Source organism: Aspergillus melleus, assembly GCF_016097325.1.
Source record: "Aspergillus melleus strain CBS 546.65 chromosome Unknown contig5, whole genome shotgun sequence".
NCBI classification, from domain to species: domain Eukaryota; kingdom Fungi; phylum Ascomycota; class Eurotiomycetes; order Eurotiales; family Aspergillaceae; genus Aspergillus; species Aspergillus melleus.
This window is the reverse complement of record NW_025763374.1, coordinates 3,161,568-3,178,747: the sequence shown is the minus strand read 5'-3', so window position 1 is coordinate 3,178,747 and position 17,180 is coordinate 3,161,568. Positions and strand designations below refer to the sequence as shown.

Below are 17,180 nucleotides of genomic sequence, written 5' to 3'. Positions count from 1 at the left end.
TTGATTTGTTGTTTGTAACTCAATTTAGATTTTCTTTTAATTCTTTATCTCCTTCCTGCCTTTCCCCTGCCGCGAAAATTAACTCTTCGCCTCACCCTTTCCCGTCCCCTTTTGACGTTCTCCACTCAACGAACCCTTTTTCTCTTCCTTCCCTTCCCTTCCCCTCCTCCTAGGCACCAGCCTCCCCGAAATCCCTTGCTGAAAATCGTCTGCTCGTTCACCTGCAGTGCCTGGCCCTGCACGACGTTAGTTGACTTCATGCAATAATGCCGTGAAATTTTCCTATGTCATTGGGTTTGCGATGCTTTGTTTCTCTCCTGAGCTAGGCCTTCGAGCCTCAATCGGGTAGGTCATGAGTTATGGATGCTTGCTCCCTCGGTCAAGCTTGCTGACCGGGTTGTCTAGGGTATTCTTAATAAGTTGCACATTTTTATCAACGACTTACACGACTACATTTGCCTTTGGTAAGTCAGTTTGAAGAAGAAAAATGAGAAATCTAGATCTTGCAATAGCGCAAGCGTGAGACCGAGTCATTGTGGCACTTGCGCACTTCTCAAAGTGTTATGCGACTGACAGAAATTGGTCAAATAGATCATCCTTTAAGCTCCGCCGTGCTGGCATGCTTCCTCGCAGGAATCGCTCTCTTGATTACGAGCAGGTTCATCTCCTATATACCGAAAGCACACTCGACGTCGCACAAGTACTCCGCTATTCCACTCACAGAACGCGATCAAGCGTCTGAAGAGGTTCCGTCGTCGCCCATTGGCTTAGGGGACCCCCCTAGTGCAACCACACGATATCCCGTTAATTGGATAAAAGTCGCCGTGGTTTCGAGCATCGGCTGCCTGCGGATTGCGCTTTATCGTCAGGTCACTTTTAAACCCGAATGCGCGCCTACGGGATATGCAGTAAGCGCATGGACCTTCAGGACCTGGAGAGACAAATACTGATAAGCGCCAAATTTCGGTGTAGTATACGATCCCGTTTTTTGTCGCATTTTACGACTTTTGGCGCAATCAACGTGGTCAATCGGTTGTTAAATTCACCACCTCGGATCTCCCTACAACTAAACCTCTCCGTGTCATAGTACTTGTTGCTAGCCGCACCTACCACTTCCTGTGTCGAAGTCGTTTGAGATATGTCACATCAGCCCTGTTCCTCACTACGGGAGGATATCTGTCTTCCAGTTTCAAAGATGGCCTGCAGTCAACCTATGTGTGTCCAATCATTTCTGGGCAGCATTCGCAATTGCAGGCGTATGCTGTAGTCAACACTATTCTGGACACGCTTCTTGTAATTAGCGCTGCTGAGTTGTCTCGGGAGATGACTCGACACCGAGACGCACAGAGGAAGCAAGCCCTTGCGTCATGGGGCTATAGTTTACTGGTGAGCTATTCACTGCATAGATCGATTAACGATCTAGGAGTCCATGCAAACTAATTTGTACCACCTGTAGGGTGTCGCTGTTTTCTGGACGGTGACAGGCTTGATAATGAAAGCTGCAATTTCTACAGATGATGCCGGTTTTGTCACTTCCCACTACCTGAGAAGCTCGGTGGGACAAGGGCTCTTGGTGACCTGTGTCGTTGTCTCGGCGTCTCACATCGTAAGTGCTGTCGGTTGTCTTGGTTCTGCTCAGGTACTCACCAATCAGATTCCTTATTATGGGGCCGTTGGAGTCTGCATACTCGGCGGCTTCGTACTAGTCTTCTTCTCTTGGACTTCGGTGCTTTTCAACGGACAAGAACCTTTCCCGCCCGTCCTCGCTTCCTGCGCTTTCGTTGCTTTACTCTTTGCGTTCATTGGAGCTGTCGAGTATCTATTTTCTCGGACAGCTTCTGAGGACGAGCCGGATTTCTTATATAGGTTCAACGTGTTTCTGCGGGTTCTCTTCTCCTGCTTATTCGGCATCGGGCTGATCTTGGTCGCTCATCAACCCGAGCTGGTCAATCTCCATCCAATAGACCTGCTCGTCTACGATGCCAGAGCACATCATGACAACTGGGCCAAAGCAGCACACAGTAGCAACAATTTGACACAAGCCGTTGAGCAGTATCGTGTGAAATACAACCAACATCCACCACCGTGAGTCTTGGAGCAAGTGACATTCCAGAAAGTATTATGACCCTAATGTTTATTCAGAGGCTTTGATAAATGGTATGAATATGCCACAAACAGGTCCTCGGTTGTGATCGACGAATTTGATCAGATTTACTCCAATCTACTACCGTTCCGCGGCTTACCCCCGCAGCAAATTCGCGAAATGACTCAAAAGCTGGCCACAAACCCCTACAATGAAGTAGGGGCAGTTTGCATTCGCAATGGCTCCGCTAGAGTGCAGGAGGGCATCAAGCCGACGCATGCGTGGATGGTTAGCAGTGCAGCCAAGATGATGGAGAACTTCGCCCAGTACCTCCCAGATATGGACGTGGTGTTCAACTTGAACGATGAGCCTCGAATTGCGGTGCCATGGGAGAAAGCGTCAGTCTTGAAAAATCAAGCCAGATCGCAGGCGCTTCCTCCTACCGAAAGTGTAGTAAGGGAGTGGTCTGCAGACCGTGCAGAGAAATGGAGTCCGATAGAACCAGCCGACCAAACAACAGAGACCATGTTCACCGACAGCTCCTTCAAAAACATCTTTGACCGCTACGCAAGCCTTGTTTGCCCGCCATCCTCGAAAGCTCGCTCTCAGCGTATCTGGGATCGACACAGCTTATGCTTGGGATGTACACGTCCTCACTCGATTGGTCAATTTCCTTCGGACTGGAACTTTGCCTCCGACATCTGTCACCAACCAGATCTGGCTTATCTCCACGGGTTCCTCATCTCGCCGGCCTCGTTCAAGGTCACCCAGGACCTCATCCCGCTGTTTAGCCAGAGTTCGATCTCCGGTTTTAACGACATCATGTTCCCGAGCCCATGGAACTACGTTGACAAGATCAAATACGAGCCCTCCGATGACCACATGGACCTAAACTACACCGACAAATCTAACGATCTATTCTGGATTGGCAGCACTTCGGAAGGCGTGAGTCGCAACGGCGAGTGGAAAGGCATGCCGCGGCAGCGCCTGACTCACCTCGTCAACAACAACATCTACAACAAGGTCTCCGTTCTCCTGCCAGCAAACGACTCCCAAACCTTCTCCTACCAAGTCCTTGACGGCCGCGCTCCCACCGAAACCCTCGGACTCAATACCACAGTCCACCTCACCAACGTCGTCCGATGCCGCGCAGACTGCGAAGAACAAAAGCAAGAACTGGGCACATCCCCATCCGTTGACTTCCAAAGCCACTGGGAACATCGGTATCTTTTCGACGCCGACGGCGCCGGCTTCAGCGGCCGCTTCCTTCCCTTCCTGCAGAGCCACAGTCTGCCTTTCAAAACCGGTCTCTTCCGTCAGTGGTTCGACTCGCGCCTCTCCCCTTGGCTACACTTCGTCCCCGTCGACCTCCGCCTGCACGGTCTCTGGAGCACCCTGGCCTACTTCGCCGGCGTAGATGTCACTACCCACGGGGCCGGCCCCAAGTTCCCCATGGAACGACACGACGTCGAGGGCCAGTGGATTGCCGAAGAGGGACGCAAGTGGGCCGAGAAGGCGTTGCGGAAAGAAGACATGGAGATCTACTTCTTCCGGTTACTTCTTGAATGGGGTCGTATTACCGATGACCAGAGAGATGTTCTGGGATATATACCGTAGGATTTCTGTTCTATTATCCCTCTCCTCCGGCAAAATTCTTTTTCTTTTCCTTCCTTCTATCTTTATACTATGCTCGTGGACGGCGCACATATGACGGGATAGATTGGTCCTTGTGATTGATTGGTGCCGTTGTATTTGTCTTTATCACCGGCGCGAGGGATGTCTGTCTTCGTGTCTTTGTCTGTGTGTGCATTTGTTTATTGCTGTCATGATGAGATAATGTGTACTTATGTATATAGAACGTCTTGCAATAACGATAACTCTTTCTAGTTCACTGCTCTACGTTACAAATTTAATTTGGTGCAGGAGTCTTCCATCTGAGAAATAATCCATCCAAAACGAATGTATAATTCAACCGAAAGACAAAAAAGAGGGTATAGTATGTACACCGAAATTATAACCACTTGAAATCATATGTATAGCCAAGCACCATTTCCATCCAACTTAAAACCTAAACCAAACCCAGTAGAACGAATGACTTTCTACGCATGAGCATGTCCATGGCCATGACCATGGGTATGGCCCCTGCGGTTCCTCTTCATGAACGAAGGAGCAGGAGGAAAGCCGCTAGGGGCCGGAGTGAATGAAGGAACGGGGAAACTGCTCTGGGGCGGAGTCGGCAGGACGTTGTTAGCGACGGCGTCGCCGGACTGGTAGACCTTGAGGGAGTTGATGGTCCAGAAGGCGTCGGTGAAGGCGGAGGGGTTGTTGGCCACGAAGTCCTGGCAGGAGTTGGCCTGGGTGGAGCAGGAGCTGGTACCCCAGGTGTTGCCGGCCCAGTCGCCGCAGAAGGTGGTGTCGAAGACCTGTGGGGAGTGGGTTTGGTTAGTTTGTCTTTTGGTGGCTATGTGATTGGGGGGGGGAGGAATGGTGAACGTACGATTTGCAATCCCTTGAAGTGGGCGTTGATGTCGCATTGACCGGCGAATCGTCCGTCTGGAGTACCCCACGAGGATGGATCCGGGTTTCCACTGCCAATGTCGGCGGGGACGTTGTCGTGAGAGAAATACCAGATGCTGATAGCATCGCCGGTCCATTCGGTAGCGTAGACACCGCCACCGTTATTGTTGAACCCTGTGCCGAATGACTGGTCAGAGGGAGCCTCGAGACCGCAGCCAGCGTTGGTATCTTGGCCGGGAGCCTCCACGAAACAGTTGCTGGTGGTGAGAGTGCCTGAGAAGCCGGAGTTATCGATGCTACATCCATCACTCGTGTGGAGCGCCATGTGGTTGTTGGTCTGGTCATTGACACCTTCGATGATATCGATTTCGCCGTTGTTGGGCCAGTCAGGGCCGACAAGCCAGCTATGGTTGGTGTTAGTAGAGGGGATCAGTCAATATGCGGTTACAAGAACTCACAAGGCAGGCCAGGTGCCGCAGATACCACCAGGCATATGATCAAGATCCAGAATGAAAAGGCCTTTGTCGTAACTCTGTGTGCTGGTAATGCGCACACTCTGGCGGCCATCCGCAGCCACGTTGGTAGAGTCCACGCCCATGTGGATGCCCTCATCCGTATTGATCAAACCGGCATTCTGAGCGGTGTCACGGTCGACATAGTTGACAAATCCATTGGTAGGATCCGGGTCCGTAAAGAAGGTAAACTTGTCAAAGAAACCGTTTCCGTAGTCGTCTTGCAGAGTATAGGCTGCAGCGGCAAGCTGCGTCGAAAATCCCAGAACTGGGAGAAGAGTAGAAAAGACCTGCATGTTGCTTTCTTTTTGAAGGAAAGAAGGAGCGTAAAGTTCTTGAAAAAGAAGATGAGGAAATAATCGAAGGGGGATCTGTAAATCCGCACAGGTAAATATATACAAGCAGGAAGTAAGAGCTCAAGGAACGGCGCCCCAAAGCCAGAAGACAAAGGAGTGTAAGAGAGTAGCCGCCGACAGGCAAAGGAATGTTACAGAGGAGTTTGATGTTTTATCTCGCCCAAAGCGGGCCACGATTCATATATACACAATGGACAAGGGACCAACGACAAGGAAATGTCAACATGGTCAATGCCGCTATTGAAGCGTGGCGCTCCGCCATGACGCGCCCAGCCGACCTGGCCTACGGACCTGCTGCAGAGCCCATGTGGACGGAGCATGTATCAATCATGGCGGCAGGCAAAGAGAAAAAGCCAATCCTTAGATCGGGGCTAGTTTCTGGATTGCAGGATTAATGTTTCGGAATTATTTCGAGAGTGCAACTAGAGCAGGGGGGCTGAAAGGCACGGCAAGGCCTATACACCGGATGACAGCGACTAAAAGACCGAGGAATTGGCCCCTTCGTTGGATGGCGAAATAAGGTTGGTGGAACCGGACAATTCATTTCCTCAAGCGTCCCGGTGATTGGATCTGGATGGAAGTCATTCTTTCACACTATCGAGTGTTCTGACACGACATGAATCAGATGGAAACCCATTCCGCCATTCAGCCGGCGAGGAGCAGGATACCTCGTGGAAGGGCGCACAACGAGCGACTCCAGTGGGGAAATTGGAGGGGACGATCCGGAGGCCATCTCCATTCAGAAAAAGGAAAAGAAGCCGTGATGCGAGTCAGAAGGAAGAAAGCCAAGCGCCGACAAGGTTGGTGGAGGAGAGAAAAAGAGGGAAGATCGGCCGGTCATCGAGCACTTTTGGCTCTTCGGACGCCCGGCGGCAGGTGACCGCACCAAGCCCTCTTGGGCAAATCCTCTCCCTCCTCCTCCTCCTTCTTCTTCAGCTTCATCTCTATCCCTACGATCGACAGTCATTTCCACCAAGGTCTAGCCGATTGAGCTGGTCCTACGATGGGCGAACATCCCGGTCCAAAGGGCCATGGGTCATCATCCTGTGACTCCCCACCGGTCAGAAAATAGTCAGAGAATCTCGAGGACCGGAAATGAACCGACTCAGTAGAATCAAGGCGACACCCCCAAAGTACTACTCTGTAAGCAACAAATAGTAGCTAATACGGATAAGAATAGATATGAAGAGGTATTATTAGCATTTCGACGCTCGTGGACATCTCAAAATCGCTCGCTCATTTAGTATGTACAGGACAAATCGGACAAGTTAAGTGATCCCACTCCGACTGGGGCGCGAAATGGCCCTGCTTCTGCGGCTTCGAAGGACCGAATTTCACCAGACACGGTCGGTGGAAGAGGTGTCGACAAGAGAATACTACCGCAGGCCCTATCGGCATCTCACGGCCATCTCCGTCAGCCCCCTGCATCTCATCCGCGTTATTATCCAACGACCCTTGTTGTTCCGCATGTTCCGCCTCGTGAAGATGTAACGTCTGACCAAATTCCGCTACGGCAGCGGCTTTACCCTTGCCCCGGGTAGTGGCCGGGTCAGCTCCTTCGTGAAGCTGGCGAGCGATACGACGCTGTTGGGCATCGGCCTGCTTTTGCTCCCAGGCTTGCCAGTGGTGCGATCCGACCCCTGGCCCCCAAATCCGCTGCCGGCAAATTTCACATACTTGGCCCCGTGGCCGCCATCCCCTTTGGCGTAGTCGCGCTACCTCGTCCACATGGACAAAGAGATCCCGGTCCAGCATGCCGTTGGCCAGCGACAGCAATGACTTCTCATATGTATAGGCCGAAAAGATGGACGCCAGGACGGCACGCAGCTCAAGTAAAGAGGGAGACCATTGTGCGGCACGTGTGAGGAATGCGCGCAAGATGCGAAGAAAAGCCACGTCGCTGCGCTCGTGAGTAGACGACCCTCCTACCCTGACTGTGCTGGAAAGCAGCGCAGTGAAGACCTGCTGGACGAGCCTACGGAAGGAAGTCATGAGTTGAGCTGCATTGCTCCCCATTTGGGATGTCATCGGCGCTAGATGGGTCAGTTTGTGGTCGGACTGTTCTTTTTGGATCAGCGCGAAGACGCTGCTGGTGGTGCGGACAATGGCTTCGATCAGATCCAACCACAGATTTTCATCAAACGAGAGTGGTTGATCCACGGTGGTCTTTCTGCCACCATTTCTTTCGACGTCTCGGGGCTTTTTAGCGGTCTTCGTCTGGCCCTGACAGAGCCATGATCCCACTCGTGTGTATTTGTCCAAGGATTCCACGAGGTCATCGATGGCTTCTGCGGTGCTATCCGAATCTGGGCTTTCTCGGATACTTTGAAGAATCCCGACGAGGCCCGATTCTAGGGTCCCCAGATGAGCGACAAGGCGGTCCATGGCGGCCCGGATTTTACCTTGCCTAGCCAGCAGAATGACAGCCGCATCCACTACTCCACTCTCTTCCATTGCAGGCATCAGTTCCTCGAGACACACATCGCCGACCCGAAGTTCGTCCACGAAGTCTGCGACGTGAGACGGGTCATATTTGCAGAGTAATTGCACGTAACGCTCGATCATCCCGTTCTCTACCGATTTCGACGGTCGGCCCTCGGCGGTGGGTTGCGATACAGGCTCCACGATGACATTCAGGTATCGATATTGCCCGAAAGTGTCATTTTGCAGAGCTTTGATCATTGTTTCGTGAGTCTCTGGTGCAAAGTCTTGCATTGTTTGGGCAGCTGCTTCGACATCGATTGCCACCAACTGACTGGCGTGGCTTTTTATCACGTCAATCACGTCGCGCCTCTGCTTCTTGCCAACTCGAGAGCCAGAACGAAGGCAGTCTTGTAGGCAAGTAAATATTGCCTTCTGTTCGTTCGGGTCTTCAAGGTAGGTCAGCACCAACTGAGGAAACTGCTTCTCCGAACGGTAGGTTGACTTTAAGATGCGGAAAAATCGTGCCTGCTTGAAGAGAGGAATCATGCTTTGGATGTCCGGTGGGTGGTAAAAAGAAAGTAGATACTCGGCACTGAGTTCGCAATCTTCCGCCATTTCCTGGGTCGGGTACTGGCACAGCCGCTCCAGGACCTGGTGGAGTGTGGTTCCCGAAAGAAGGATATATTGGGGATATTTTGGGAGATTGCGAGCAATGAACATGTCGAGATAGATCGTTTCGGTGAGGGAGAAGCTTGCAGGGGTCATGATTTGCAACAAGAGGCTGATCAGATATTGTCGGTTGATTGAGACTCCTTGGAACGAGTTCTCCTCAGGCTCTTGTTCATTCAAGAAGCTGTCCTCGAACGCTTCGTTGAGCATGCTCATGAAACCAGGCGTGTCGAACTTGAGCATAGCTTGGAGATCCAGGTACGACCCTGACTCTGCACCAGACGAATTCCCCAAGAACAGATACTCGTACAGGGACGTCTTGGCCCGGTTGGCTTCGGCTTCGTCCATATCATCTCCGGTAGGATAGATGCGACCAGTAAGAACAAACGAGAGATATGGAAACATCTTCGTAGCATTAGTGTACTGTTTAATCCCATTCACGGAGTCGCCATTGACCAACGTCTCTTGGGACGGAGCGAGTCCCAAAAGCTCCTGCAACGGGCTCACGTAGTCTCCCAGGCAGCGGTTCCAGACATATATAAAGGCATCGTATAGGTTATAGTGCTTGCATAACGTTGTGACTTGATCGATGTCCATTGTGGTGGTGTCAAGGAGGCAGATGATCTCCTCCAAGCGGCTGGCTGTATGGTTAGTAGTGAAATGATTGATGAGTGCCTTGACCGCCGTGGGAGGTAGGGATCGCACGGTCCCATCGATGATATACGGTTCAAGGGCATCAAGGAAGATTCCCTGCGAGTCATGCTCCTCATACCAGTTGAAGACCTCGTCCCAAAGAAAGTCTTCATCCGCCATGTAAATACAGGCGGAAATGGAAACCTCGGCCAATTCTTCGAGTTGCCGACTGCTAAGTCGCTCATTGTTCGCCTCAATGTTCTGACCGAAAGCATATTTTAGAGATGCCGACACCATCTCTAGGAGCTTCTCTCGGACAATTGGCTGTCGTAGGGAGTCTTCATCCGGCAAGCCAACAGTGAGTTTTTCTCCGCTGCCCTGATAGTAGGAAGTCGCCAGTCGAATGGCTCCGATGAAATCGCCCGCCTCCATAAGCGCCAGCAATCGATCTGCCCAGTTTGAGAGGCCTCCAACCAAGGCTTCATTGTGACCCAAAAGAAACAAACGCCCCTTGTAGGAGCGGAAAGACATGTAAAAGGCATCGGCCACCACGCCATGCATCGAAATGTCCTCTTCGTCTAACTGCTCAACCAGTGAGTGCAGCTGAGATGAAAACAAGTCAGCGTGGTAGATGTGTCGGCTAAGCAGGTCGATCGCATCGGTTACGCGCATAGAATAGTCTTCAAGGATAAGCAACTGCTGCGTGATGGTAAGCACTGCTAATACCGAGCGACTTAACCATTGGACCGCAACGATTGCTTCCTCCGCTTTCCATCGACTTCGTGCCTTGAACTCCAGACTTGGGGGCCTATCTCTGTCCGGCGCCTCTTCCGTTTCAAATTCCGATACGTCCAGGACCGTCAACACATTCGACCAACAATATACCAATTTTGTTTTGGACACTTGCGAATCCTTGCCCTTAAGTCGGATGGCAGGAAACCAGGCCAAGGCACCGGTCATTGCACCATGAGCCGTGACTTCCTTCGGACGGGGTGCTTTGTGCTGCGTTTGAGCTACAGGGGTTGTGGAAACGATGACCAGGAGGTAAGGCGTAAGCATAGCGACCAAGCCCAAAGAATCAGTTGGCTGCTCCACATTACCCAGGGGAAGAGGCGAAAATGCAAGCACCGAGCTCGGCTTGCGCGGGCGATTGCCATGCCCGACGTGCGGATATCGCCCCAGGATTCTGGTGGTCTTCACCGTCCGTCCTAGAGCGCCGGTGCCCCGGGTCGCCAAGTGAGAGAAGGCCATGCCTCGCTTGTCAGCCGACACCAAAGCAGTGCGTCGGGTCCCCAAGAATCCCACATGGATCACCGACGATCCGGACAAGTGTCCGTCCGAAGTGCGACTGTCAACTTGGCTCATCGGAATGGGCGGTATATGAAGAAAAGGTCGCGCTGACTTGGAGATTTCCCATGTAAAGATATCGCCCGAATCGTGACCTCCAGCGATCGTCGAATGGTCGGCAGAAAGTGCGAGCGATATGATCGCTCCGCACTCAGTAGCTAATGTCAAGAAAAGCCATGATTAGCAACTGCATGTGCTAGCAAATATAGAATTCCAATCTTACCCTTCGTTCCCGAGCCGATTATAGTTCGCAGGTTTTGTTGGTAATCAAATACCAAGATTATGCCTTTAGAGGTCCCGATCACGATACTCGTAGACACAGCCATGCAGGTCGGATAGCCGAAATTTCGCTTTCCGACTTCCGAAAACGCATGTCCAGTTATCTTCCTTAATTTGGTCCATCTTACTACATCCCAAGGGCCCTGAGCTTCGGAATCGGAATGGACGGTGGCCGGGGACAGTCGACTAGTGAGGGACGACTTTCGAGAGTGAATCTGAGCCAGAAACGGTGATGACGGGCGGAAGCCACTCAGCGACGAAGAGGAGAGCCGGGATTGAAAGCGAAGGTCGAAAGGGCGGTGCGACGGACTGGGGCTGGGGCTGGGCCGAGGGGAGCTTCGAAAGGCCAAAGCACTGCTGCTTTGCGAGGACAATATAGAACCCTATGGCCGTCAGCGAACGTTACAGACCGAAAAGCCAAGGCAATTCCGGCAACGAACATGTAGAGAAGGGGTATCATCAGGGGTTGAGGCGGTTTCGTCGACACTCCCGGGGGCGCCAGGCTGCCCGGGACGGGGAGAGACCGGAGCGTCGTTCGCATCAACGTCAACGGGAGGGGCGTTTTTCGCGGGAGTCAGGTCGGGACTGTCTACAGCTGGGAGATCCTCCTCAATTTGTGCCATTGAGTCATCTCCCAGTCCATTTTCTGGCCTCGCGTCATCCAGGGCGCCGTTGGGTGTTGAGCGGGGGTATGCGAGGTCCTCTTCGCCCAAGTCGAGTTCGTCCTCTCGTGCCCGGTCATCACTGCCCTCAATCATGGAGCTCATCGGCAGAGTATAGGCAGGACCATCGCTCCCACACCGATTTGCAATAAAGTGTCAAGGAGTACGGATCAAGGTCAAGGACGGCACCGAGTCGGTCTAGGCGGAATGGAGATTGAATCTCAACCAGGATGTGTACAGAGCTTCAGTGGGCGGATTGATCTGGATATGGGCGAATAAAGCGGAGCACGACGGGGTCGGATGGTGGGGGAATCAACGACAAAGATGCCCGATGGGTGATGAAGCGAGAGGCGCGACGGTCGGCTCGACGGCAGGTGGAGGATGCTAGGCTGTGTTGGAGTCTTGGAGACGACGAGCTCGGCGGGCTGAAAAGGTCGGGGAAACTGGCAAGCACGAAGATCAGTTGAGGCCTGGTTGCCTGGTTCCTGGGCCGTGCTCGGGTCACCGCTCGCCGTGGCATTGCCGTCTCCACCGCCGTTATCGTGCAGCTCTGGCGGCAGAGATCATACAGCCACTGCCAGGTCAATATCACCACAACCATTATGTTGCTGCCTCACTATTGAGGAGAGAAGGTGACACTAGGACAGATGACTTTTCTACATGCCACTTTGTTGCATTCCAAGCATTCTTCTTCAAAGACAGTTCCCGTGGTTGCACAAGCCACTCACGTTTTTATCGGCCAAATGTCTGTGATTGATCCATTATTGCCTCCACATTGGCCCGTTTTTAACTGAAACAGATCTCCCGTCATGGGCATTAACGATTTATAGTTATGCATCTGCCCAGAGAGGATTGTACCACATGCATACATTAACTATCTTCTCTTAATGATGTAATCAATCTCTAATGAGGAAGTATATTTCCATGTGCACAATCCCTGCATCCGATAATCCGAGGCAACACCCTTTAGAGAAGGAGCAACGGCTAGTTTCGGCATGCCACCATGTACCAAAGACTGCAGGGCGTAGGGCGTAAATCTAAAAGATCCAGCTCACCCCATAACCCTGTGAGCTCGTACCCTTACCTGGAAACTTGTTTCAGTATGGAGGCAATGACGGGATGGATCATCTCGGGTATTCTACATCCTCGGCAAGATGTCCGAGGTTCGTGATTTCTAATCATCGGTCGATTGTCGACAAGTCGGTCTGAGAGATAAGTCACTAGAGATCGCGTGTCTAGAACATAATATATCACCGCTTCCCTCACATCATGTTGACCTGCTTGAGGTCCACCCTGTCGCCCTGTGGGAGGGTATTGCTGAGACGGGAAATGTCACATTTCAGAGTCATCGAACATAAAGTCCGATGCCAGAATATACGAGAGCGCCCTGGCGCGGTCGAGCCCGGATTCGAACATCAGTTAAGACTCGCCCTTAAACAATACGTTCCAAAAGATAACCCTCATCCTCGAGAAGGGGATGTGACGATCATAGGAGCACATGGAAACGGTTTCCCGAAGGTATGGTAGCATATGCGCATGATCTGCTCGACAACATGAGGGATTGGTTGACTGACAGCCTGCAGGAGCTATATGAACCTTTGTGGAATGAGATATATGAGAAATTGCGCGCCGCCAATCGACAGATTCGGGGGATTTGGATTGCCGACGTAGCTCATCAGGGCCAGAGCGGTGTCCTGAACGAGTCCATCTTAGGAGATGATCGTACGTGATTGACCTCTTTTACAATAAACAGGCTGTTCTTGTTAACACATACACTAGCAAGCTGGCTGGATCATAGTCGTGACCTTTTCGCGTTGGTGAATAAATTTCAAGATGACATGCCCCATCCCATCATCGGCATTGGGCATAGTATGGGCGGAATGCAGCTGTATGTCTCTCCTATAACGTGTGCATGAGAGTGGCTAATCTTGAGACACTAGGGCTCACCTTTCTCTGATGCATCCGTCCCTATTCCAAGCTCTGATATTAGTCGACCCGGTGATCCAAAAAGGAAACCCCAGCAAAGAGCTTGCTCTTCCCACTACATACCGACGCGATTGGTGGCCATCACGAGAAGAAGCGGTTCAGAAGTTCCAATCCAACCCTTTCTACCAAGCGTGGGACCGGCGGGTTTTGGAGAAATGGGTTGAGTACGGACTGCGCGATACCCCGACCAGGCTGTATCCTCAACCCAACGAGAACGGCCAGCAAGCCGTGACACTGACCACAACCAAAGCCCAAGAGCTGTTCACATTCTTGCGGCCAGCTTACATAGACGAACGGTCAGGTCTTCCTCGCGGGACTCCGCAGGGAGAGGTTCATCCGAGTGAAATCGACGAATTTCCTTTCTATCGTCCCGAACCGGGGCATATATTTCGTCATCTCGGCGAGCTGAATCCAAGTGTTCTATATGTCTTTGGAGAAAGTTCGCCATTCTCCTTACCGGCTGCACGACAAGAGAAAATACAGGCGACTGGCACTGGACTTGGTGGTAATGGTGGTGTTTCTCAGGGGCGCGTGAAGGAAGCCATCGTTCCCAGTGGTCATCTCGTTCCTATGGAGAGTGTGGCTGAATGTGCTGCTGCCAGTGCTAGCTTCATTCAGGACGAACTATCAGGCTGGGAAGCACGAACGAGAAAGTTGAGGGAGGCCTGGAAAGGGGTAACTCAACAAGAACGGGTCAGTATTGATGATCAATGGAGGAAGCATATTGGGGAGCTACCAAGGAAGCCGAGGTTATAGACAAGTTCATTCTATATGACATAAATATAAGACTATTGACATAGATAGAACCCAATAAACGAAGACTTTCATGAAGACTTTCGAGCAAGATATGTCATAATGTTAGATGACGAGAATCAAAGAAAGGCAAAAAAAAAAAAAAAAAAAAAAAATAGAAAACAGGGCATAGTGCTACTGAACACATTCAAAGATAAACGTAAAGTGCAACCCCATCAAGTAAGAACAGTGTAAATCATTGGTTGCATCGAGATGCATTGCATGCATGGAAGGCTCCACTCGGATGCAGCATGCATCGATATAGATACCCAAGAATATGGAACCACCCGGACTGAGAGCATTAGACCTATTGCAACACCGTTTGACATCACAAGACACCAAATAGAATGCATCATCCGGTAAGATAGGTCAACGTTTCTGTACTGATTCTGCTGCATAAATACCTATAGACTACCTATAGAGCTTGCAAGGACTCTTTGCAAGCCTCAGCATTCACAACAATGGATCTCGAAAATTGGTTCCCTCCAATGCATGAAGACTTCATGTTTCTTGTATTTCTCGTGGGTTCTTACTGCATCATTGAAATATGGCAACAGTTTCAATTCACAGAGCACTTGCTTTCTCTGCAACTCTCGGAATTCACGATGTGGAGAATCGAAGCCTGGCTTAGAAATAGTCTGGGCCGGTTATTGATCCAATGGCTTTTGATTTTCGTGTTTCTGTCCATCGTTTACCTGTTGCTGCAAATCATGGGCCTGTGTTGGTCGAAGCTGGCATACTGGGTTGATAAATACATTATAAACCCGGTTAAAGAAAAGGCAGAAAGAAATGCAGAAGAATCACGTCTACGCTCTCTAAAGCGCCTCAAAGGAGCAATAGTCAATTCAGACAAAGAGCCCCGTCCACCCATTCCGAAGCCCCTCGAAGCAACAAAATCTACTTCAGGCATAAACCCTCGTTGTCCCCCCGTTCTGAAGCCCCTCGAAGCAAAACCCACTCCAGACCCAAAACCTCCTCTCCCTCCCATCGATCTAGACAGCCAGTTACTATCAAAAGCCCTCGATCTCGCTCTCCAAACCAGGCTATCCCCATTCTCCACCGGGTTCATCCACACGACCTGGCGCTCTAGTCTTCGCGCGCCGAGAAGCGCGGTCGTCGTCAACGAAGGCACAACCAGAATAACCAGTCCCGGAAACACCATCCCCATCGCCACCGTGACCGAAGACCGGGCGACGGAATACCTAGCCCACCGGAAGAAGGTACTACGCAAACGAAGATACCTCGCGACAACCCTCCCGGCCATCGCAGCCATGAGCTCTTCTCCGCCTAGCTGTAGCGCTAGACCCGCTGGGCCTGGGCAGCGTCTTGGACGTCTACCTACGATGCTAGAGCGCGCGGCGATTTGGAAAAGGTTGCAGAATAACTTGACGCGGCCGATCATTGGGAGGATCGTGGCGAACAAGTACACGCACACGGATGATCATGTCGCTTATGTGCGGCGGTGTCGGGCGCTCTTTGCGGAGCTGCGGGCTCTCAAGGAGGTTGAGGAGTGGATGGAACTTGATCTTCTCATGGAGTCGTTGCAGCAGGCCATGTTTAAACCGTTCGTTCGGTATATTGCGCGGGACAGGTATGTGTTATCGCTGGATGATGCTTATGCCAAGTTCATTGTTCATGAGGATGTGAGAAAATATTACGTGCCTCTTTGGTTGAGTGGTACGATGCCGGAGTTGCTTTGTGATTGAAATCATAGGGTTATTCTTCTCTCTTTTGTGGCTGGACCTATGTAGTTCTATTCTTATTTAATACTCTCATGCAACTGAGATATGGCTAGACAGTCATGCAGATACAAGTTCCTTGCATGTGTACAGAAATGAGGCTATCATGTGCACAGAACAATCACGAATAGCAGATCAGCAGGGCTGAGATTTGAGCATCATGACTAACCACAACCATGTAACTATGTACGACTCAGTGAAATGCAAGGGTAAAACACATAGAACAAAGAGCCGAGACTGAGAACAGAGAATGAAGAGCCAAATCTAGGGATCATTGTGTAAACAGTCTGACAAGGCGGGGTTCTTCAAGGATCGGGCTTGGCTGTTGTGTTTCCCCTCGCGGGCTCAGGAACAACCCTCTAGAGGAAGATCTTATTGGTTCTGGATTTGATTTGCAGGTTGATGCATGAAGGATGATCTTAATCTACTATAATCAAGAGTGGTATTTGTGCTGACACCTAGTAGTTACATGATACCTAGACCATACTTCCTCGCCCTCTATCTATCCCTTGTTTACCTAGGTAGATAATGTGAACACAACAAATGTCAACTTTCCATACTACCAAGTTAACTACCTGCTGATCACAAAATATAAACACACCCATAATCATTTACGATATATATATAAAAAAAAAAAAAAAAAAAACTGATTCCTGTCCATCATGCGCCGTCCCAACATGACCAAGACCCGAAGACCCGGTGCTCATTGGACAGCCTTCCACCACAACTAATGCAACAAGGTAGTATCCTCTACCTCTCGGCCTCGCCGTAATCACCTATAATCATTTCGTTCCGTTCAGCTCCAGCGGAAGGATGAAGGAAGCTTAGCTGAAGGATTCGGTGCCTGTCATCTTCTTAAATTCCCCTCGCCCTAATACCTATCCATTAGGTACAGTACACTCTCCAAGGAGGGGAACGGGCTGTTATTGTCAGTCAGGTTGGTAACTAGGTAGAACAGGGGTATGCGTGATCACAAGGGTCACCAAAATGACTGACTTGACTGGCTGATTATCTGTCTACTATTTACGAACATCCATAGGTCCGGAAATACTCCGTACTGCGGGATGATTTGATCATTTACTAAGTATTAAGGGCAGGTAGCCAATGTCTCTTTCCTTGGGAATTCGATCGATGGGAGGTATAAATCCTGGAAGGTGCGCTTGTTGAAAACGGCTTGCCTG

At 50.9% G+C, this 17,180-nt stretch overlaps 6 protein-coding genes across 6 annotated transcripts; 3 read left to right on the top strand and 3 right to left on the bottom strand.

Annotated features, from left to right (window-relative positions):
• Window positions 1-1,323: 1,323 nt before the first annotated feature.
• Window positions 1,324-4,008, top strand: LDX57_009430 (putative capsular associated protein; the record flags this gene model as incomplete). Its single annotated transcript, XM_046091158.1, has 4 exons — window positions 1,324-1,386; window positions 1,457-1,606; window positions 1,655-2,085; window positions 2,143-4,008. The coding sequence occupies 4 exons, from the start codon at window positions 1,324-1,326 to the stop codon at window positions 3,698-3,700; spliced, it is 2,202 nt and encodes a 733-aa protein (XP_045947135.1). The 3' UTR covers window positions 3,701-4,008.
• Window positions 4,009-4,182: 174 nt separating this feature from the next.
• Window positions 4,183-5,408, bottom strand: LDX57_009429 (glycoside hydrolase family 16 protein; the record flags this gene model as incomplete). The annotated part of the gene is made up of 3 exons (XM_046091157.1): window positions 4,183-4,506; window positions 4,581-5,004; window positions 5,059-5,408. The coding sequence occupies 3 exons, from the start codon at window positions 5,406-5,408 to the stop codon at window positions 4,183-4,185; spliced, it is 1,098 nt and encodes a 365-aa protein (XP_045947134.1).
• A 1,296-nt stretch (window positions 5,409-6,704) lies between these two features.
• Window positions 6,705-11,587, bottom strand: LDX57_009428 (CORVET complex membrane-binding subunit VPS8; the record flags this gene model as incomplete). Its single annotated transcript, XM_046091156.1, has 3 exons — window positions 6,705-10,699; window positions 10,765-11,203; window positions 11,261-11,587. The coding sequence occupies 3 exons, from the start codon at window positions 11,585-11,587 to the stop codon at window positions 6,705-6,707; spliced, it is 4,761 nt and encodes a 1,586-aa protein (XP_045947133.1).
• Window positions 11,588-11,726: 139 nt separating this feature from the next.
• LDX57_009427 (uncharacterized protein) lies at window positions 11,727-12,083 on the bottom strand (the record flags this gene model as incomplete). Its single annotated transcript, XM_046091155.1, has 1 exon — window positions 11,727-12,083. The coding sequence occupies one exon, from the start codon at window positions 12,081-12,083 to the stop codon at window positions 11,727-11,729; it is 357 nt and encodes a 118-aa protein (XP_045947132.1).
• A 919-nt stretch (window positions 12,084-13,002) lies between these two features.
• On the top strand, window positions 13,003-14,224 carry LDX57_009426 (uncharacterized protein; the record flags this gene model as incomplete). The annotated part of the gene is made up of 3 exons (XM_046091154.1): window positions 13,003-13,204; window positions 13,262-13,370; window positions 13,423-14,224. 3 exons carry the CDS (start codon window positions 13,003-13,005, stop codon window positions 14,222-14,224), a joined length of 1,113 nt encoding a protein of 370 aa, XP_045947131.1.
• A 746-nt stretch (window positions 14,225-14,970) lies between these two features.
• On the top strand, window positions 14,971-15,966 carry LDX57_009425 (uncharacterized protein; the record flags this gene model as incomplete). The annotated part of the gene is made up of 1 exon (XM_046091153.1): window positions 14,971-15,966. The coding sequence occupies one exon, from the start codon at window positions 14,971-14,973 to the stop codon at window positions 15,964-15,966; it is 996 nt and encodes a 331-aa protein (XP_045947130.1).
• Between the last annotated feature and the right edge of the window lie 1,214 nt (window positions 15,967-17,180).